This window comes from Carcharhinus amblyrhynchos, chromosome 27 (assembly GCF_965287045.1).
Source record: "Carcharhinus amblyrhynchos chromosome 27, sCarAmb.v2.hapA, whole genome shotgun sequence".
NCBI classification, from domain to species: Eukaryota; Metazoa; Chordata; class Chondrichthyes; order Carcharhiniformes; family Carcharhinidae; genus Carcharhinus; species Carcharhinus amblyrhynchos.
Genome location: NC_137350.1, coordinates 18,065,769 through 18,087,976, shown reverse-complemented (window position 1 = coordinate 18,087,976; position 22,208 = coordinate 18,065,769). Strand labels below are relative to the sequence as shown.

Genomic DNA, 22,208 nt, shown 5'->3' with positions numbered 1-22,208 from the left:
CAGGTACTCATTCCAAAAAAAGAGCATAGGTACTCCAGAGCTAAATTTTTGTCTTTATGTTTTGTGAAGGTGTATTTTTTTCTGCAAATGACCACAGTTCTGCTTTGGAGGAAATGCGACATTCCTCCGCATTCCCGAATGTTATTATTAAGGGAAGGTTCACTCAACATATTGATGAGATGAAAGGCTTATCTTGGGAAGAAAGCTTGAACATGTTGAGTCTATACCCATTAGGGTTTCGAAGAATAAGGGGTGATCCCATTGAAACATCAAGTACAGAGGAGATGTTAGGGGTAAGTTTTTCACTCAGAGGGTGGTGAGCGAGTGGAATCAGCTGCCGTCGGTGGTGGTAGAGGCGAACTCGCTGGGGTATTTTAAAAGACTTCTGGATGAGTACATGGGATTTAATGGGATTGGGAGTTATAGATAGTTCTATGGCCTGGTAGGTATGGATATGATCGGCGCAACTTGTGGGCCGAAGGGCCTGTTTGTGCTGTAGTGTTCTATGTTCTATATAAGGTTCTGAGGCATTTCGGTGGCACAGCGGTTAACACTGCTGCCTCACATCACCAGGGTTCAATTTTGGCCTTGAGTGGCAGTGTATGGAATTTGCATGTTCTTCCTATGTTTGCTTGGGTTTTCTCCGGATGCTCCAGTTTCCTACACAGCCCAAAAATGTACAGGTTAGGTAGACTGGCCATGTTAAGTTGCTCCTTAGTGTCCAAAGATGGGTAAGTTAGGTAGAATGGCCAAGCTAAATTGCTCCTTAGTATTCAAAAGTATGTAGGTTAGGTGGATTTGCCACGGTAAATGTGCAGGGTTACATGGATAGGGTGGAGGGGGTGCCTGGGTTGGATGCTCTTTCACAGAGTTGGTGCAGACCCAACAGGCCGAATGGCCTCTATCTGCACTGTAGAGATTCTATGGGACTTGACACCATTTTTTCTTGTGAGGATGACTATAACGAGGGACACAGGTTAAGAGTAAGGGATCTCCATTTGAAGAGAGAGATGAGGTTTCTGTCAAAGAGCTGTTAGTCTGTGGAATGCTCTTCCCCAGTGAACAGTGAAGGCAGTTAGATACATTTTTGGCAGACAAGGGAGTCAAGGATTACGGCAACTGGGACTGCAGAGAGGAAAGTGAAGTTGAGATCACAACCAGAACAGCCATGATCTTATTGAATGGCGCCGCAGGCTCGAAAGGCCAAAAGGCCTCCCCTTAGTCCTATGTTGCTATGCTTGTCTAGGGGAGCTGGGTTTCTAAGCCCATTAAAAGCACAATAGTTTTGAGAGTTTACAAAGAAAATGGAAAACATGCTGAGCAGTCTGAAAGTTAAGTATGTTAACACCTTCAAATAACCTTATTCAGTACTGTATTATAATGTAGATGTCTTTTTTAATGCAGTGATTCATCACTGGGCATCAATTTGATGCCCTTCAAAAGTAAGTTGACCCTTCCACTAACGAGCCTTGTGCATTTACTCACATGCATTACAGTGCTTTTCCAACGGAGAACGGGCCATTATACAATGAAAGATGTTACACAATGTCCTGTCAGCCTGTGCTGTTCTCTTTTCTACTGTGATTTTAATGGCCTTGGCTTTGACACTTGAAAAAAAATCTAAACTTGAAAAAGTCTAACCACCTGTTGCCTTACACTGATCGACAGACAGTCTGCTATGAAATCGAAGGAAGCAGCTTCTGTTCTTTCTTTCTCGGAGAGCAGTCTATTGTTTGGACAGCTGTGACCATTAGCAATGCTTAACTGAATTTAGAGAACTAATGGGTATCAGCACAGTAGGTGTTTCATTCATCTGAGAATGAATGACAGTTTCAAGATGTTATAATAACAGCTTGTCCCTTTGACATGGTTTCTGGTTTGTTGACTCAAGCTAAGCATTACAAGTTTTATAACTGCAAGTATTATAAGTTTTCTTTACATGGCAGAATACATTTTTGTTAGTATCAATGATATGGAGGCATTTATTAGATGGTGAGAAATTGTAAGAACATACATTATTTTCAACTGATATTACATGTAATCTAAGAACTGTACATATGTAGTCCACAGTAGGTGAATGGCTATGAAGAATATGGCAGTTGTGGGGGGGGGGGGGTGCATAGAGGTGCCACTGTGTGATCTGTGGGAGCATGAAGGATACATGGGGACATCGAGGTGATGTGGGTGATCTGAAGAGCCATAGAGGAGTGAGTGAGAGTTATGGGGCCTTTGAACACGGTTGGGAATAGTGTGTAGAAGGCTAGTTCTAAGGTGGGCCTTCTAACCAGCCCGCCTCCTCACCCACTGCAGTGTAACTTACAGAATACCCTGTAAACCTGACCGCCTGATGAAAAGACAAAAATATGTGTGAATTCACAAGTAGGCCAGGTGTGTAGTCTGCAAGTTATAGAAGTGCACAGGTTAAGTTTTCCCTGGCCCAGAGGAAGATTTGGCTCCTGGTATTTACAAAAGCAAGCATACTGGCATGTCGCAAAGAAAACAATCTTTGCCATTAGTATATTTAAAATCACCGTACAGTACAGGCACCAGGCACAGGGCAGAATCAATCCCACCTACATCATCAAGTAGCTTTCCCTCCACTCGAAGCTCCCACGATGCAACAGTTTCTCCTTCATCACCCTCGGGCTTGGCTGGACTGAAGGTGTTGGAGATGTAAATCCTCAGTTTGCGCTTTTGCTGAAATGGAGAAAACAAGAGTAGCTCAGAAACACTGCAGTGCGGGGCATCTGCAAGTAATATCAGTCCAACTGTTAATCCTCCCAGCAGTCTTTGTAAGATCAAATATTTTCAGGTTGATGGCCTTGCACCAGAAAAAAAATGATTTTTTAAAAAAAAATTATATTCATTTACAGGATGTGAGTTGGCTGGCTGGGCCCAGCATTTAGTGCCCATCCCCACCTACCTTCCATTTCAGAGGGCATTTAAGAGTCAACCACATTGCTGTAGTTCTGGACTCACACGTAGGCCAGACTGGGTAAGGGGTGGCACGGTGGCTAGCACTGCTGCCTGACAGCTCCAGGGACCCAGGTTCAATTTTGGTCACTGCCTGTTGGAGTTTGCACATTCTCCCCACGTCTGCGTGGGTTTTCTCCCAGTGCACCATTTTCCTCCCACAGTCCATAGGTGTGCGGGTTAGGTTGATTGGCCATGTTAAATTGACCCTAATGTCAGGGGACTGGCAGGATAAATGTGTGGGGTTATGGGAATAGGGCCTGGGTGGGATTGTGGTTGGTACAGACTCGATGGGCCGAACGCTCTCCTTCTGTACTGTAGAGAGTCTACAAAAAATTTCCTTCCCTATAAGTACACCAGTGAACCAGACGGGTTTTTACAACAATCAACAATGTTTTCATGGCCATCAGTAGATTCTTAATCCCAGATTTTTTTTTACTGAATTCAAATTTCACCATCTGCCGTGGTGGGATTTGAATCCTGGTCCCCAGATCTTGCTCTGAGTCTCTGAATTCCTAGTCCAGTGACAATACAAGTATGCCATTGCCTCCCCCTAGTCCTTTTCATTTAACAGGTTTTAAACAAACACAGTCAGAGAAGAGGAGAAGGAAATAACAAAGGGAAAGATCTGTGACAAGTTGGATTGCAAGGGCGAGTCAACATCAAAGGTGGTGAAGATGGTAACTGACTGGTAACGGGATAAGGAATAAAAGCCGCATCCAAGAGGATGTGTAAATGGGAATAGCAGAATCATTTTCAGGAGCTGCGATCAGAAACGAAAAGGAAAAGTGGTCTGATCTGAAATTGTTGAACTCAATATTGAGACTGATTGTGAAATATCCATCAAGAGGAGGTGCTGTTCCTCACATTGAGCTTCACTGCAACAATGTAGGAAGCCGGAAACAAAGGAGGCAGAAAATTAAAATGACACGAGACCGGAAACTCAAGATCACTCCCTGCACTAAACAAATGCGTCGCATTGTTACTCAATCTATGGATGCTCTCCCCTACACTGAGGAGACCACATTGAAAGACATACAAGTAAATCACTGGCTCATTCTGAGGTTGTGTAGAAGCCCATGGATAATCACAGAAATCCTACAGTGCAGAAAGAGGCCATTTGGCCCATTGAGTCTGCACTGACCACAATCTCACCCAGGCCCTATCCCCATATCCACCTGTTAATCCCTCTAACCTACACATCTCAGGACTCTAAGGGGCAATTTTTAGCATGGCCAATCAACCTAACCTGCACATCTTTGGACATTATCTTTGGATAATGGGAAGGGAGGAGATGGGAAGAGGGGAGGTAAAAGGGCTGATGTAACATCTCCCGTGCAGTAGTCATGGGAAAGGCAGTTGGTGGTGGGAGCGAGTAAGGAATGGGCCAGAGTGTGGTGGAGGCAATGGAGGAATGGTCCCTTTATAATGCTGAAACAAGAGGAGTAAATCACACTGGAGTGGTGGAAATGGTGGAAGGGGAAGGGTGGGGTGATCAGTTGAATGTGAGGCTAATGGAGTGAGGTCAAGCATCGTGATTTTGGGAGAGGTGGGAATGGGGTGAGAAGTCAAAGTGCAGGATAAGGGACAGACGTAGCTGAGGGACCTGTCAAACACAGCGGAGTAGGATCTTCAACTGGGGGGAAAAGGAAGATGTATTGGAAGTGCTAGTATGGAACGTGGTTCCAATGGACGTGACGGAGAAACTGGAAGAATGAAATAGAGAATGTTAGGGAGTATAGTCAAGTTATCTATGGAAGTCAGTTGACATATAACGAGTATTGGCTAACTCAAACTACGAAAGCCCAACTCAAATTAAGCATCCTTGAATTAGGAACATTAGAAAACCTGCTGCAATTTAACGCCTTTCTCATGACAGCAGGATGCTTTTGATCAAATACTTGTTCACTGCAACAAGAAGACCATACTGTGATTACCTGACATCTGCTTTTCCTTCAGATCAGCAGACCTATTTAAATAATGGACAGCATGGGAGTGCCATGGAACTCAAACGTGAACAAGGGTGGCATGGTGGCACAGTGGTTAGCACTGCTGCCTCACGCGCCAGGGACCAAGGTTCAATTCTAGCCTTGGGTCACTCTCCAAATGGAGTTTGCACTTTCTCCCTGTGTCTGTGTGGATTTCTCCGGGTGCTCTGGTTTCCTCTCACAGTCCAAAAGACGTGCTGGTTAGGTGCATTCGCTATGCTAAATTCTCCCTCAGTGTACCCGAACAGGCGCCGGACTGTAGCGACTAGGGGATTTTCACAGTAACTTAACTGCAGTGTTAATGTAAGCCTACTAGTAACAACAATAAACAAACTTTAAAATTGTGTTTACTGGAGACCTCAATCTGGCAGGAAGTTTAGACACCAGTGAAACAGTTAATATGAAGATCATTTTCGTTAATGTTTCAATTAGATGGCCTTTTACTCTGTGACTTTTGTTGAATGCTGTAGAATAGTTGCGAGATATTGCTGGTGCACAATGAGTGAGTATGACCCTGCAGGATATGAGGCAAGAATGCCACTTTGGAGACGACCAGTTAAAACGAGAGTTTACAATCCCAAAACGTAATAGAATTGAACTGTTTGAGGAACTGTACCATTAAGGGTTTCTTCATGGACTCTTGGATCTCCAGCCGTTTCCTCATGATAGTCTGATCCAGCTTGCGTTCAAAGGCTAAGAGATCCATGTAAGCTTGGGATTCAGGAACAAGTTCTCGGATCTGAAAAATAAAAGCTAACAATATCACAAGGCAGCTTTGGGCTGGGAAAAAGAGCAACTGTACAATAATTAGTTTCTTTCTGATGTTGCCTCCGAGATATATGGGGCAGGATTTTACGACCTCACTCGGGCGAGGCTCTTGAAATCCCAGCCAAGGCCAACGGAAGATTCCGTTCTGCAAGCGTTGCCCGTCCTGATTCCCAGGCAAGCGAGGCAGTAAAATTCCGGCCTTGGTTTTAGTGTTGTTTCCCACTGAGTTGTCACCGGAGATTGCAAGGTGAAATAGTGAAAATGAAATATATTCAATTGAGAGTTCAAGAACATTCAGGGATACATTTATAGACCTTGTCTTCTCAAACATGAACTGGAGAATATTTTGAACAGTATGCCAGGCAGAAATACTGATGCCAGGTTGGGGATTCAAGCGTGCTCTCTATGGCACTGCATTAAAGAATGCCATACCAGAGATAACGGAGGCTGCCTGCACTGAAAAAGGTGAGCCGTAGATTTGGTAGAGATATTTAAACATTATCAAGGGTTTCGACAGGGAAAAATAAGATTGGCTCATTCCTGCAGTTGATGAATCAGTGTTGAAAATCTTCTATTGCAGAGAGAGTGCTGGGCAAAGGCCAACTACAAATAAAAAATAACAATTGTGGTTATAAGACAATTGCCACAAACATTCAGAGCTGACTTCACAACCATGATGGGGGACATCTGGTAGCTTCACCAGATTGACACCTCATTTTTAGGTATGCCTAGCATATCCTTCTGTACTCGTCATTAAACCAGGGTTGGTCCCCTGGACAGATGGCGGGGTGGGGGGGGTGGGAGAGAGAGAGAGAGAGAGAGAAAGAGAGAGAGTTGTATATTGTGGTCAAGTATAATTCTGCTGCTGCTGCCATTGGCCCACATTGGCTCATAAATGCCCAGTTTTGAGTGACTAGATCCGTTTGAAATCTATCCCATTTAACACAGTGATACTGTCGCACAACATGATGGAGGGTATCCTTGCCGTGAAGGCAGGATTTTGGCCTCAACTCTACCACCTCACTTGCCACCAAACTGGCACAGGCGAGAGCCCGACAACAGAAATCTCCATTGACCTTGGGCGGGAATTTTTTGGTCTTGCCTGAGTGAGGCTGTAAACTCCCACTCTTTGTCTCCACAAGAACTGTGTGGTGGTCACTCCAACCAAAACTGTCATGGACAGATGCATCTGCGCCAGGTAGATTGGGAAGGATGAGGTCAAGTAGCTTTTTCCCTCTTACTGGTTCCCTCACCACCAGCTGAAGATCTAGTCCAGCAGCTGAAGTGTGGGGCACAGAAAACATCCTTCTGGAGAGTTTGCTGCCACTCGGTGACCTCAGGTGCCTCTGTTTGATACTCAAGACAATCATGCAGGAGTAATTCTCAACAAGGTATCAGCAATATTCAACACTTGCCCTTTGTGGTAGAATTTTGTCAGCCATCTTCCGTCTCTTCACACTGCTGACACCAAAGAGGAATGGTTAGGTAACAATACAGATTGAACATTGAAACATTACTGGAATACATGTGCTCACAATATTTCTTATTTATTTTATTATCATTGATATGTGAGTGCAAAATCAAGGACGTTTTTACAGGGCGGCACAGTGACACAATGGTTAGCGCCGCTGCCTCATAGCGCCACGGACCCGAGTTCGATTCCTGGCTTGTGTCACTGTCCGTGTGGAGTTTGCACCTTCTCCCTGTGTCTGTGTGGGTTTCCTCTGGGTGCTCCAGTTTCCTCCCACAGTCCAGAGATGTGTGGATTAAGTGGATTGGTCATGCTAAACTGCCCCTCAGTGTCAAGGGGACTAGCTAGAGTAAATGTATGGGGTTATGGAGATGGGGCCTGGGTGGGACTGCAGTCGGTGCAGGCATGATGGGCCAAATGGCCTTCTTCTGCACTGTAGGATTCTATGTTTCAGTGATAAGATATTGTTTGCCCACTTTTGTAATTAGTTTTGGTGTAATGGTTACGTTAGTCTTTGCTCCCTCAAGCAACTACAAGGTAGAAGCTCCCTTTACTCCATCTATGGAAAATGTCTTCGGTTATGTAGGATTATTCTTCTTCATGCTCTTCCTTATAAGGCATTTCTGCCACACACTGACAGACTGGGGTGGCACAGTGGTTAGTACGGCTGCCTCACAGCGCCAGGGACTCAAGCATGTTCACAGTAAACATGCCAGATTTTTGAAAAAAAATCATTCATGGGATGTGGGCGATGCTGGTTGGGCCTGCATTCATTGCCCATCTCTAAATGCCCTTCAACTAAGTGGCTTGCTTGGCCATTTCAAAGGGCATTTAAGAGTCAACACATTGCTGTAGATTTGGAGTCACATGTAGGCCAGACCGGGTAAGGACAGCAGATTTCCTTCCCTGAAGGATGTTATTGAACCAGATGGGTCTTCACAACAATGGTTTCAAGGTCATCATTAGATTTTTAATTCCAGATTTTTATTCGATTCAAATTTCACCATCTGCCACAGTGGGATTTGAACCTGGGTCCCCAGAGCATTACCCTTGGTATCAGGGTAACTAGTCCAGTGACAATACCACTAAACCACGGCCTCTCCTCTGATTTGCTAAGTATGGTCACTAGGAACACACTTTTCTTTCATCCCCCAACATTCACATTTAGCAAATCTGGGTTTTCATCACTGTTAATACCCATTGTGGTCACACATTCCAGCCTAAATACTACTCAACCCCATTTCAGCAGCGATGCACATGATGTTGTGCTATCTACATGTCCAGAGAGTACAGTGAGGCAACCCTTTTTCCGAAGGGACCTTGCAGAGGGATGTGGCCTACGTTTATAAACAGTAAAGGAAATTAAAGTAACTCATTGCATCACTTCTAGATTTGCTAAAGAACTTAGGACATGCCTTATTTCTTTTGCCAAGTTTTGGTTAATTCTGTTCCCTGCCCTCTTATAAAACTGACTCCATGCTGAGGCAATATTCCATAGGTGTTCATTGTGCTCCCAGTACCATTACTATGCACTAATACATTTTTATTTGTTGACAGCTTTGACATTGTTATTGGGTAGTCTGCTGCCATTTCAAAAGGCACCATGCTACCCTTATATGGTCACCAGACCAGCCGTCAGGAGCAGAAACATTGGGCTAATGTTCTCTGCCAAAGCTTAGAAGCACTGCAGCATTCTATCCCTGCCAATAGGGCAGCACGATGGCACTGTGGTTAGCACTGTTGCCTCACAGCGCCAGGGACCCGGGTTCAATTCCAGCCTCAGATCACTGTCTGTTTGGAGTTTGCACATCCTCCCCGTGTCTGAGTGGGTTTCCTCCGGGTGCTCCGGTTTCCTCCCACACTCCAAAGGTGTGTGGGTTAGGTGGATTGACCGTGCTAAATTGCCCCTTAGTGTCAGGGGGATTAGCAGAGTAAAAGCGTGGAGTTACGGGAACAGGGCCTGGGTGGGAATGTTGTTGGCGCAGACTTGATGGGCCAAATGGCCTCCTTCTGCACTGTAGGGATTCTATGAATTCTGAGTATCAGGCAGTCCAGCAAAGACGTGGCAACAAAGCTGCAACCTTCTTGATCTGTATGACTCATGCACAAATTGGATAACTGGAGACACATTGGGGATTATACATGACAATCTACTATATAAATTTCAAAGCATCTTATTAACTTGGCTGTCCCTTTGAAAAGGAGTGAAGAAGTGTTTTGTTTGCTGTACGGAATGATATGCCTCCCTCCCCCCGCTGCCACCCCCCTCCCCCCCGCACCTTACCCCCATTCCTTACCCTCTCCCGCGATTCTGCATCTGCGGAGGTTGCTGCTGTGGAAGGAGACGTTTACGAAAGGGGTCCATCATTGGCTGCGGAATGCCTGGCCTCATGCCAGAACCCCCCATGAAGGATGAGCCAGAGGGCATGCCCATCTGCATGCCCGGAATTCCCATGCGAGCTCCTGGTGGCATCCCTTGACGCTGGGGTGAGGGGAAAGGAGGAAGGCAAGACAGTTTACTGAACGTTGTCACAAACAGGCAACACCCTTGCAGGAGTATGGCTCTTTTCATCCATGTCCTTCCTGATCAACCAGTCCAGCTCTAAACATTTTTGTGAGATATATTGAGATAAATTCCAGAGCCCAACATTAAAGTGTCCTATTATTCTCTCCACCAGTGGGAGATTGTAGCCACAGAATGGTTACTGAAGAAGGCCATTTGGCCCATTGTGTCTGCGCTAGCCCACTGCAAGAGCACTAGTACCACTCCTCACTTTTTTCCCCGCATAGCCCAACAAATTTTTAAACAATTGCCCAATTTCCTTTTGAAACCCATGTCGGAATCTGCCTCAGCCACACACTCTCCGCCAGTGCATTCCAGATCGCTGTATTAAACATTTTTTTCTCGTGCTGCCATCACTTCTTTTTGCCAATCATCTTACATCATTCTCAATCCTCCCACTGATGGGAACATTTCTCCCTATGAGCTCCCTCCTGGAACCTCTTCCACATGTGGCTGAGGTTAGACAAGCCTCTGGTTTAGGTGCATAACATTTATTTAACAATTGTCGATACTTTTTTGTGGTTGTAATATAAAATCACATAAAGCCACATAAAGTCACAGTTCCATAACAATTAAATCACTTTGGTGGGGGAAATGCTTGAATTCCTTAATGCCACCCAAGCTTAAAAGTCTAAAAACATTTGGAGACTTTGAAGAGGGTACAGAAAAGATTTACTAGGATGTTGTCTGGTATGGAGGGCATTAGCTAAGAGAGGTTGGAGAAACTTGGTTTGTTCTCACTGGAATGGCAGAGGGCGACCTGATCGAAGTCTAGAAGATTATGAGGGGTATGGGCTGAATAGTCAGAAGGTTTGCCCAGGGTGGAAGAGTCAATTATTACAGGACACAGGTTTCAGGTGCGAGGGGCAAGGTTTAAAGGGGATGTACAAAGCAAGTTTTTCTACACAGAGGGTGGAGGGTGCCTGGAACTTGCTGCCGGGGGAGGTAGTGGAAGCAGATATGATAGTGACTTTTAAGGGGCAAATACGTGAATAGGATTGGAATAGAGGGATATGGTCCCGGGTGGGTAGGGGGTTTTAGTTCAGACGAATAGCATAGTCGGTGCAGGCTTTGAGGGCTGAAGGGCCTGTTCCTGTGCTGTAATTCTCTTTATTCTTTGTACTTCTGTTTAGATCCCCAAAGTAGATATGCTAAAAAATTCTGTATCTCTCAAGCCACGTTCCTATGATATAGTTCCCTGCACCTCCGTATGTCTCTATAATTGGGACAGCACAGCGGTTAGCACTGCTGCCTCATAGCGCAAGGGATTTGGATTTGATTCGCAGCTTGGGTCACTGTCTGTTCAAGGTCTGCATGTTCTCCCCGTGTCTATGTGGTTTCCCCCAGGTGCTTTGGTTTCCTCCCACAGTCTGAAAGATGTGCTGGTTAGGTGCACTGGCCATGCTGCATTCTCCCTCTGTGTACCCGAACAGGCGCCGCAGTGTGGCAGCCAAGGGATTTTCACAGTAACATCATTGCAGTGTTAATGTCAGCCTAATGTCGGCCTGTGACTAAAAAATAAACTTTAACTTTAAAATGTAAGCCTAGTTGTGAGACTAATAAATAAACTTTAAAGTTCATGTCCTATCCAGCCCTGATTTACAATTGAAATTCGATGGGGAAAAATTTTGAAGACCTTAGCAGGGGCTCACATACCAATGGTGGGCTTATTGCAAAATTGCATTTCTATCATTCACCATTCTCTATTACTTGCTGCTAACATGATTTTCCATTAAGCCATCAACTGCAAATGAGACATTGCTGATGGCATGACGTGCCATCAAATTTCTCCTCCTCATGTCCCCACAGTTCTGACAATTCAGCTCACGTAATTCACCCATGCTACTTTAATTCAATTTTTACATCTCCCTATATCCCGCAATTCAAATCCCATATGTACCCTTGCTTTGTATATTTGGGTTTGATGTCTGTTTTATGAAACTGTAACTCTGCGCTTATATTTTCCCCATGTTCCTATAATTTAGATTTCTTATCATTGTTCAGTTTTCAATCATCCTTATACTTCTATAATTCAATCATAGAATCCTACAGTGCAGAAGGAGGCTATTTGACCCATCAAGTCTGCACCGACCAAAATCGCACCTGGGCTTATCCCCTTAACCCAATGCATTTACCTGAGCTAGTCCCCCTGACACTAAGGGACAATTTAGCATGGTCAACTCACCTAACCTGCACATCTTTGGACTGTGGGAGGAAGCCGGAACACTTCTATAATCTCAAATCTGACTAAACCTTTTAACATTAACTCAGAAGCAAAATACTTCAGATGCTAGAAATACGAAATAAAAACAGAAAATGCTGGAAATACTCCATGGGTTCGACAGCATTAGTGGATGAAGAAAAAAGTTTTAAGTTTATTTATTAGTGTTGCAAGTAGGCTTATATTAACAATGCAATGAAGTTACTATGAAGATCCCCTCGTCGCCACAATCTGACACAACACTTGTTTGGGTACACCATGGGAGAATTTAGCATGGCTAACGCACTTAACCAGTACGTCTTTCGGACTGTAGAAGGAAACCAGAGCACCCAGAGGGAAACCCACACAGACACGAGGAGAATGCCTATGTGGAGTTTGCACATTGGCTAAGACGGGGATTGAACCCAGGTCCCTGACACTGTGAGGCAGCAATGTTAACCACTGTGCCACCCAATTTTTAGGTCACTGCAGAACAGTTTAAGCAAGTGAAAATGCTGAAGGCAGGGTAAGTGAGGAGGGAGAGGAAAGGAAAAGCAACATCGGATAATAGGGAAAAATGCAGGAGAGCTTAAACAACAAAATGGATGACGGGCAAGGAACAACAAGGTGGTAATGGGACAAGTGGAAAAAGCAAAAGATGGGCCTGGAAGAAGTATAAATGGGAAAAACAGTATCATTATCAACAACGGCTGTTGAAAAATTGGGACCGTGGTTATGATTAGAAACTGCTGAACTGCTGAGTCTGGAAGACTGTCAAATGCCTAAAGGAAAGATGAACTGCTGTTCCTCCCAATTACTGTCATGATCACTCTGGAGACCAACAAGGTTTTAAAAATATACAACTTGCAGTTAACAACTGAAAAGATAACTCAAGAAGCTTTCACATTTTAAGATGTTTGCTGTAATTAACAGACTAACAGACGACTGACTAAACACTAATTTGTCAACAATTTACACTTTAAATGACAGAACAAAATGTTATCCCTGCCTTTTCATGGAATATGTGGAATATCTTCTTAAGGCTCCTACTCAGCTATCTTCCTGACCTTTCTCTGGTGTATTGGTCCTGTTTCCTGCTTTCACCAGCAACAGGACAAATTCAACACTTGTACTTCCAATTTCCATCTTTCCTGGTTTTATGCAGGGTCCATCTCTGGCTTCACTTCCCTGTCTTCTCTATCCCAGTTTCTAGGGGTAGACTATCAAACAATATCCACTATTAGCCCACTGACTCCCATAGCTATCTTTACGACCTTTCATCCAGCTTCCTTTAAAGGACTATTCCATTTTCTTTGTTTCTCTGCCTTCCTCGCATCTGCTCTCTCAATGTCACCTTCCATACTGTAACTTCCAATGTTATCTTTTTCGGTCAGCCAAACATTCCCTCCACTATGGTTGACAGGGTCCTCATCCTTGCCTGCCCACTCAGTCCCAACACCTTCCCATTTAAGGATAGACGGTGCAACACCTCCCCTTCTGTCTCCTCTCTCACTACTCTGGGTTTCTTCCAGGTGACAGAGTGATTTCTGCTTCTTTCAAGTTAGCATACACTATATGTTACTCATTATGTGATCTCCTCAACACTGGGAAGACCAGGCACAGACTGGGTAATAACTACATGGAACACCTCCTTTTGGGGCTCAAGTATGATCCCCAAGCTTCTGGTTGCCTCAGAATAAGGGATGGGCCATTTAGGACTGAGTTGAAGAGGAATTTCTTCACTCAGAGGGTGGTTTAATCACCTCTGATTAAACCCAGAAGTGTTTGATTCTGAATTTTGATTCTGCCATTCCCACTTCCAATTCCTCAGGGCTATCTTCTATTACTTTACCTGTCCCATTACTATAACCTCGAGCCATCATCCAGTTTGTTATTTTGCCTTCCACCCTATAACAGACCTTCCCTTGTGTTCTTTCCTCCCTTCTCTGTACTTGCCTAAAACCTGTCATAGGAACACAGGACAGTAAGAAGTCTCACAACACCAGGCTGAAGTCCAACAGGCTTATTTGGTAGCACAAGCCACAAGCTTTCAGAGCATTGCTCCTTCATCAGATGAGTGGGAGTTGTGTTCACAAACAGGGCATATACCGACACAAACTCAATTTACAAGATAATGGTTCGAATGTGAATCTTGACAGACAATGAAGTCTTAAAGTTACAGACAATGTGAGTGGAGAGAGGCTTAAGCACAGCTTAAAGAGGTGTATTGTCTCCAGAAAGGACAGTTAGTGAGATTTTGCAAGCCCAGGCAAGTTGTGGGGATTATAGATAGTGTGCCATGAACCCAAGATCCTGGTTGAAGCCGTCCTCAGGACTTCTTACTGTGCTTAGTCCAGTCCAATGTTGGCATCTAAGAACATAAGAAACAGGAGCAGGAGTAGGCCATCTAGCCCTTCGAGCCTGCCCCGCCATTCAATAAGATCATGGCTGATCTGAAGTGGCTCAGTTCCACTTTCTTGCTTTCTCCCCATAACCCTTAATTCCCCTGTCTATCAAAAACCTATCTACCTGGGACTTGAATATATTTAGCAAGGTAGCCTCCACCACTTCAACGGGCAGAGAATTCCAGAGATTCACCACCCTTTGAGTGAAGAAGTTCCTCCTCAACTCCGATCTAAACTGCGCCCCCCCCCCCCCTTTATCTTGAGGCTGTGCCCTCTAGTCCTGCTGTCCTTTCTAAGCAGTAAGAATCTCTCTACCTCTACCCTATCCATCCCCTTCATCATTTTATACGTCTCTACAATATCCCCCCCATCATCCTTCGAAACTCCAACGAGTACAGACCTAGTCTATTTAGTCTCTCTTCATAGTCCAACCCCCTCATCTCTGGTATCAGCCTAGTGAACTTCCTCTGCACTCCCTCCAAGGCCAATATATCCTTGCGCAAGTGTGGCGACCAAAACTACACACAGTACTCTAGCTACGGCCTCACCAGTACAAAGATCTCCACATGACAGGAACGTAGCAGCAGGCCATTCAGTCCATCAAGCCTGCTTCACCATTCACTTACATCATCTGCCTCAATACCACTTTCCTGCGCTGTCCCCATAACCCTTGATGTCATTAGTATCCAGAAAGCTATCAATCTCTGTCTTGAACATGCTCAGTGACTGAGCTCCCACAGCCCACTGGGGTAGAGAATTCCAAAGATTAAACCTACGCGCTGAGTGAAGAAATTCCTCCTCAACTCAATCTCAAATGGCTTACCCCTTATTCTGAAGCTGCACCCACCCTCCTAACTCCCCTCACCACCCCCCCAACCCTACTCCCTTCCCAGATTCATCAGCCAGAAGAAATATCTTATCTACATCTATCCTGTCAAGCCCTGCAGGTCCAGAAGACGTATTAACCTTCAAACTAATTAATTTTTGAGCGCTACCTTTTTAATTATACTAATTTCTTTTAGTTTCTCATTTTAGTTCCCTAGTATTTCTGGGAGATTTTCTGGTCTTTCTCCCTGAAGGCAGATGCAGAGTAATTGTTTAGTTTTTCCAGCATTCTCTATTATAAATGATCCTGTCTGCACCTATAATGGACCCACATTTATCCTTACTAACCTTTTCTTACCACAGACCTAAAAAAGCTTTTACAATTTGCCTAAATGTTTCTCACAGGCTGCAATAATATCCTCTTTCTCACTCCTTAGTGGGATTTTAAATTGATCCCAATTTACCACTTTTTCTGACAACCTTCTAATTCCCTTTGATCCAATGCAATTTTGTTTTTTATTCATTTGTGGGATATGGGTGTCGCTGGCTGGCCAGCAATCTCACTAACTGTCACGTCAGGAGACAATACACATCTCTTTAACCTGTGCTTAATGCTCTTTCCATTCACGTTGTCTGCACCTTTAAGACTCACATTCCAATCATTATGCTGTAAATTGAGTTTGTGTTTTTATACGCCCTGTTTGTGAATCGAACTCCCACTCACCTGACAAAGGAGCAGCGCTCCGAAAGCCAGTGGCGTTTGCTACCAAATAAACCTGCTGGACTCTAACCTGGTGTTGTGAGACTTCTTACAGCATTTATCGCCCATCCCTGGTTGCCTTGAGAAGGTGGTGCTGAGCTGCCTTACTGAAACACTGATACAACTGTGCAGCTCACTAGGCCATTTCAGAGGGCAGTTGAGAATCAACCACATTGCTGTGGCTCTGGAATCACATGTACGCCTTTCAGGTAAGGATGGCAGAATCCCTTCCCTAAAGGAAATTAATGAACCAGGTGGATTTTTCAAACAATTGACAATGGTTTCATGGTCATCAGTAGACTTTTAATTCCAGATATTTTTTATTGAATTGAAATGCTGGATTCGAAATGCTGGATTTGAATCGAAATGCTGGGTTGCTGGATTCGAACCAAGGTCTCGAGAACATTAACTGAGTTTCTGGATTAATACTCTAGTCATAATATCATTGGGCCATCACCTCCTGCGCTTTAATTTCTTTTGTTAGTCATGATGGATTCACCATTTCTATTGGCATTTTATATCATAGACAAAATATATTTGTTGTAGACCATGAAATATTTCTTTAAAAATCAACCATTGCCTGTTTATCATCAAATTTTTAGTGTATTTTCCCAATACAACTTAGCCAACTTGCCCCTCATACCATCATAGCTTTGCTCAGATACGAGACCTTAGTTTCAGGACGAATATACCACTTTCAAACTTAATATAAATTCCTAACACATTATGCTCACTAGTTCCTAAAGGCTCCTTTACAGCAAGGTAATTAATTAGCTCTTTCTCATTAAATAATACTAAATCTATAGTATACCCATTCCCTAGTTGATTCTTCAAGATAGCATTCCAGAAACACATCTCATACACATTCCAGGAATTCAACCTCTATAACATTAGAGCTATTTAGGTTTACCATCTATAAACAAATTGAAGTTGCCCAATATTACTGTATTTCCCGTGTAAATGCAGCTCTAATTTCCTGATTTATACTGCACCCAACATTAGCAGCACAGTTTGCTGGCCTGTAAGTAACTCACACCAATTCATGCTGCTTCTTGCACTGATTCTACATTTCAACACTTTGGTCTAAGATTCTCTCCCACTAACGTACTGATCGCAACCATAACTTGCAACACTGCCCCATGTCCTTTCCCTTTTCACCTATTCTTCCTAAATGATGAATATCTTTGAACATTCAGTTCTCAGTCTTGGTTGCCCAATAACCAAGTCTTTGAAATGGCATTGACGTCATTCCCATTTACAGCCAATTGTGCCTTCAAATCATCGACCTCATTGTGGAGGCTGCATGCATTTGGATAACTTTGTTTTCTAATATCATTCCACATCCTGATCCTATCTGGAGGATGTCTTCATTTCACCTGCCTTCTAATCATGCTTTTACTTTTCTACTTCTGGTTACCAGTTTTATTCCTTCCAATCTGAGTACCCTCTCAGAATCATAGAATACCTACGGCGCAGAAGGAGCCATTCGGCCCATCAAGCCTGCACCAACAACAATCCCATTTAGGCTCCCTCCCCATAACCTTGCTAGTCCCCCTGACACTACGGACCAATTTAGTATGGCCAATCTACCCAATCTGCACGAATTTGGACTGTGGGAGGAAACCGGAGCACATGGAAGAAACCCAAGCAGGCGGGGGAGAATTTGCAAAGTCTGCACAGGCAGTGACCCAAGGTTGGAATGAACCCAGTTCCTTGGCACTGTGAAGCAGTAGTGCTAACTACTGTGCCACCATACCACCCTATCTCCTTGCCAATCTAGCTTAAACCCTCCCCAACAACATTAGCAAATCGCTCTGAAGTGTGTAACTCCCACTTCTGCTAAGGTGTAATCCATCCATCTTCTACAAGTCCCATCTGCCCCTGCACCGGTCCCAATGCCTCAGAGAGCTGATGCCCCCCGACCCCCAACATCAATTCTCCAACCACAAGTTCAATCACTCTCTCCTCCTGTTCCTGTGCTTACCAGCATGCTTAGAGTAATTCTGAGATTGCTGCTTTTGTGGTCCTGCTTTTCAATTTCTTTCCTAACTCCCTGAAGTCTGCTTTCAGGACCTCATCCCTTGTCTTACCAATGTCATTGGTCCCAAAACGGACCACAACGTGACTGTTCACCCTCCCGCAGAGGAATGTCCTGCAGCCACTCCGTACCATCCTTGACGTTGCAATGTACCATCCTGGAGTCACATTTATTGCCACAAAAATGCCTGTCTGTCACATCTTGAACTTTTTCCAGTTCCAACAAAATGTGATTGACCTGAAACTTTAACTCTGTTTCTCACTCAAAAGATACTACCAGGCCAGCTAAGTATTTCTAACACTTTCTGTTTCTCTTTTATGCCTTCTTATTTCAGGACTTGTGACGGTTTAGAAAGGAAGCAAATTCAAAGCTGGGAAATTAGAGGCCAGTTAGTCTTGTTTCAGTTGGTAGACCACCAGTCTATAATATAAAATTAAATTACAAAGCACTTGGAGAGATATGAGTTCATCAGGGCCGGTCACATGAATTTCTAAAGGTTGGTCATGCTTGACTAATTTTATAGAATTCTTTGAAGAATTCAAAGGTAAATTGAATGGGGTTTTATGTTTTTCAAAAAGAAAACTAGATATGAAATCAGCCTGATGGCAAAGACATTGGCACATGGAACAAAGGGAAACATGTGGGCACGTACACAGAGAGAGATGGCTGGAAGAATAAGATTGGCTAAAGACAGGGTTCCCGAACCCTGTGGTGAGTTGCAATCTACACAGATCCATTTTGGTGCTGCCCTTATTGGCAAATACATAAACTGGATTTAGGATTGCCCATATTCAGATAATTGATATCCTCCCCCCATCCCTATAATTCAGACCCACTATATCCCTGTCTCTGTTACTCAGATCCCCTCTACCCCACTGTCCCTATAATTCATGTCCCCTATATTCTCCTACTCCTTTAATTGCGATCCTCCTACCTCTCAATTCACATCCCCTCTATTCTCCCATTCCCTATAATTCACATTCCCTTGGATCTATAATTCAGATCCCTTCTACCCCCTGTCCCTGTGACTCACATCCCCTCTCCCCAGCTTCCTATAATCCACATCCCCTCTACCCTCATTCCCTATAATTTACATCCCCTCTACCCCCTCAATTCACATCCTCTCCACCCTCTCAATCCATATCCTGTCTCTCTCTCTTTCTGTGATCCACATCCTGTCTCTCTTCTGATAATCCACATTCCCTCCACCCCCGCCAATCTGCATCCCCTCTGACTCTCTGCTAATAATCCGCATCTCCTCTACCCCCTCAATCTGCACACCCTGTCCCTCTCCCTATAATCCACATCCCCCCACTCTCATTTCCTATAATCCACATCCCTGTTAACCTCTCAATTCACATCTCCTCTGTCTCTCCCAATAATCCACATCCCCTCTACTCTCATTCCCTGTAATCCACATCCACTCTGTCTCTCCCAATAAACTACATCTCCTCTAACCCCTCAATCCGCACACCCTGTCTCTCTTCATATAACCAACATCCCCTCCACCCTCATTCCCTATAATCCCTCACATCGCTTCTGTCTCTCTCCCTATAATCTGCATCACCTCTCTCCCTGTAACCCACATCCACCTAACCTCTTAATTCACATCCCCTCTGTCTCTCTCCCTATAACCCGCATCCCCTGTCTCTCTCCCTACAAAAAGTCTCACAACACCAGGTTTAAATCCAACCAGTTTATTTGATAGCAATAGTGTGATTACTAACAAATAAACTGGTTGGACTTGAACCTGGTGTTGTGAGACTTCTTACTGTGTTTACCCCAGTCCAACGCCGGCATTTCTACATCATCTCTCCCTATAATCCACATCCCCCCTAACCTCTTAATTCACATCCCCTGCCTCTCTCCCTGTAATCCACATCCCCTCTACACTCATTCCCTATAATCCACATCCCCTCTCCCCCACTGTCCCTATTCTGTCTCATTCCACTCTCTGCCTTGCCCTGGCTGTGCTGACCCCCCACTCTCTGCCAGAGTCTCTGTAATACGGGACATGTGATGGCGCTCATGTGCCTCTCCTCAGTTACAGTGCTGACCACGTGGGGGACGCGACTTGTATCTAATTTTTTTTGCGGGGGACCGGGCTGCAGTGTTGGGGGCAGTGGGGTTATTGTCCTTCCCGGGGGTGGGGGTGGGTGTGGGGGTAGTAGCTGCCCCTGTTGGGAGCCGATCCCGGCAGCGGGGGAGCTCCCAGCCTCTGCCATCTCCAGCAGCTTTCTGGATGCGACACCCAATGCGGAAGTGGAGCGAAACGGGAACAAAAAAAAACAACATATTAAGCAGGAAGGATCGGGGAGGGAGCTTTTATAGGCCGAGTTTTCCCAGTTCATCTCAACCCCAGAAATGCAGGGAGGGTGGAGGAGAGAAAGAGAGATCTGCCGGGGTGTGGGGGTGGGGGGAGAAGGCAGTTCAAAAAGTCTCCTTCCACAACCAGAACAAGAAGCACTCTGAATAAAACAAAACCCTCTCTTACAGCTGTCCCAATTTCACTTACACGTGTGTGAAACCAGTATGAGCAGCCCCTCCACCCACAAAAAAAGCAGTGTACATGAAACCCTCCTTGCGAACAGAAATATTAAATTAGAAGGGACACAATTAGACTGCACAAAATGAAAAAAAAATCATTGTTTCTGCTCTTCTTCTGGTCCTGGGTTCAGAGATTTCCCATTGGTCGCTGTAAATAAATCGATTTAAAAAATAGACAGAAGTTGGGAAAGTTTTGCTCTTGGTTTGAAGAGCTGGAGGGTGGGTGGGTACTCACACTGTAAGCGCCGCCGGGACCCATCGTCCGGAAGACTGGAGATTGCTGCTGCAGATTCAGGGGCATCCTGACTCCTTGCCCTGGCATCGGATTCATTGGGTTCACCCCCAAGGAAGGGTTCATAGGACTCCCTGGATTCATGGGGTATCCTCCTCCTACTCTTGTCGCCATCTTTTTCAAAGTAAGTGCATTTACATATATAGATTTTTTTTAAAAAAAAAATAAACACAAAAAACAAAAAAAGAGACTAATCTCACTCCAGTAACTCTTCCTGGCCCAGTTGTCACTGAGGTACAATTCACTCCTCCAGTTAGCTGATGTTCACAAAGCAAGCCTCAGGGAGATGGGGGGTCTGGTTTTGCTCCACAACTACTGCTGCCAGCTACATTTAAGGCTTTTTACAAAAAAACAAATCCACACACACACACACACTGCATTTAACAGGCACAAAGGTGTTTGGTGTCATCATGAGCCATGGATCTGCTGCGGAGCAGTAAGCCCCCATTCTGCTGCCACTGACACATTCTCTGAAAGTCCCTCAGAACCAGCAAACCGTCCAAAATGATAAAGATCAGAGTGTGTGTGTGTGTGTGTGTTTTTGTGTGTGCCAGCGAGTCTTGTTTGCGAACTGCTGCGTCTCCCGCCCACTCTGTGGCTTTTGGCAGATGGGTGGGGATTGCACAAGCAGGTTATAACAGGGAACTAACTCAGGCTGCGCGCCCTCTGTCTACATTTAGCAGGAGCACTCTACCCGGGCAGCCCTCAATACTGTGCTGTAGTGTTGAACACAAAGCTGCAGGTAAAGTGCACTCCACAGCCAGCAGAAGCTTCTGTCAGAGGAAATCTAACAGACCCCCCTCCCCCCCAACCCACTTTATTCCTCAGCTATTTCCAGCAAGCAGTATCTTTACATATTTCTAACCATCTTTAGCCTTTTACAGCGGTTAGCACTGCTGCCTCACAGTGCCAGAAACCCGGGTTCAATTCCCAGCATGTCTGTGTGGAGTCTGCACGTTCTCCCTGTGGGTTTCCTACGGGTGCTCCGGTTTCCTCTCACACTCCTCAAGACGTGCTGTTTAGGTGCATTGGCCATGCTAATTCTCCTTCAGTGTACCCGAACAGGCGCTGGACTGTGGTGACAAGGGGATTTTCACAGTAACTTAATTGCAGCATTCATGTAAGCCTACTTGTGACACTAGTAAATAAATGCATAAATTAATAGATATTGTGATGCGTTTAATAAAAGGGGGAAATCTTTACAAGCACAGCTACTCCAAAAATGTTTCTAGGCATAAATAAAAGCAGAAAGTGCTTCATAAACTCAGCAGCGCTGTGGAGAGAAAAATAGAGTTAATGGATGGAATCTTAGCACTGTTCACACTGGCAGAATTTTCCCATCCCGCCACAGTGAATGGAGGTTTGAATAGCTGTTGAA

The 22,208-nt window shown here is 44.7% G+C and overlaps 1 protein-coding gene across 2 annotated transcripts in view; it reads right to left on the bottom strand.

Moving 5' to 3' along the window:
- LOC145359333 (SWI/SNF-related matrix-associated actin-dependent regulator of chromatin subfamily D member 2-like) overlaps positions 1-21,388 on the bottom strand; it is a 65,974-nt gene extending 44,586 nt beyond the window's left edge. The window contains exons 1-5 of one of the 2 annotated variants that reach the window (XM_080213928.1): positions 20,774-21,388; positions 9,498-9,682; positions 7,145-7,190; positions 5,578-5,700; positions 2,578-2,697 (exon numbers count right to left, since the gene is read on the bottom strand). In XM_080213928.1, coding sequence (XP_080070054.1) covers positions 2,578-2,697; positions 5,578-5,700; positions 7,145-7,190; positions 9,498-9,682; positions 20,774-20,944 — 645 coding nt within the window. In that variant the 5' untranslated portion in view covers positions 20,945-21,388. The remainder of the gene's footprint in view (positions 1-2,577; positions 2,698-5,577; positions 5,701-7,144; positions 7,191-9,497; positions 9,683-20,773) is intronic. The other variant, XM_080213929.1, reaches the window with a different exon arrangement.
- Between the last annotated feature and the right edge of the window lie 820 nt (positions 21,389-22,208).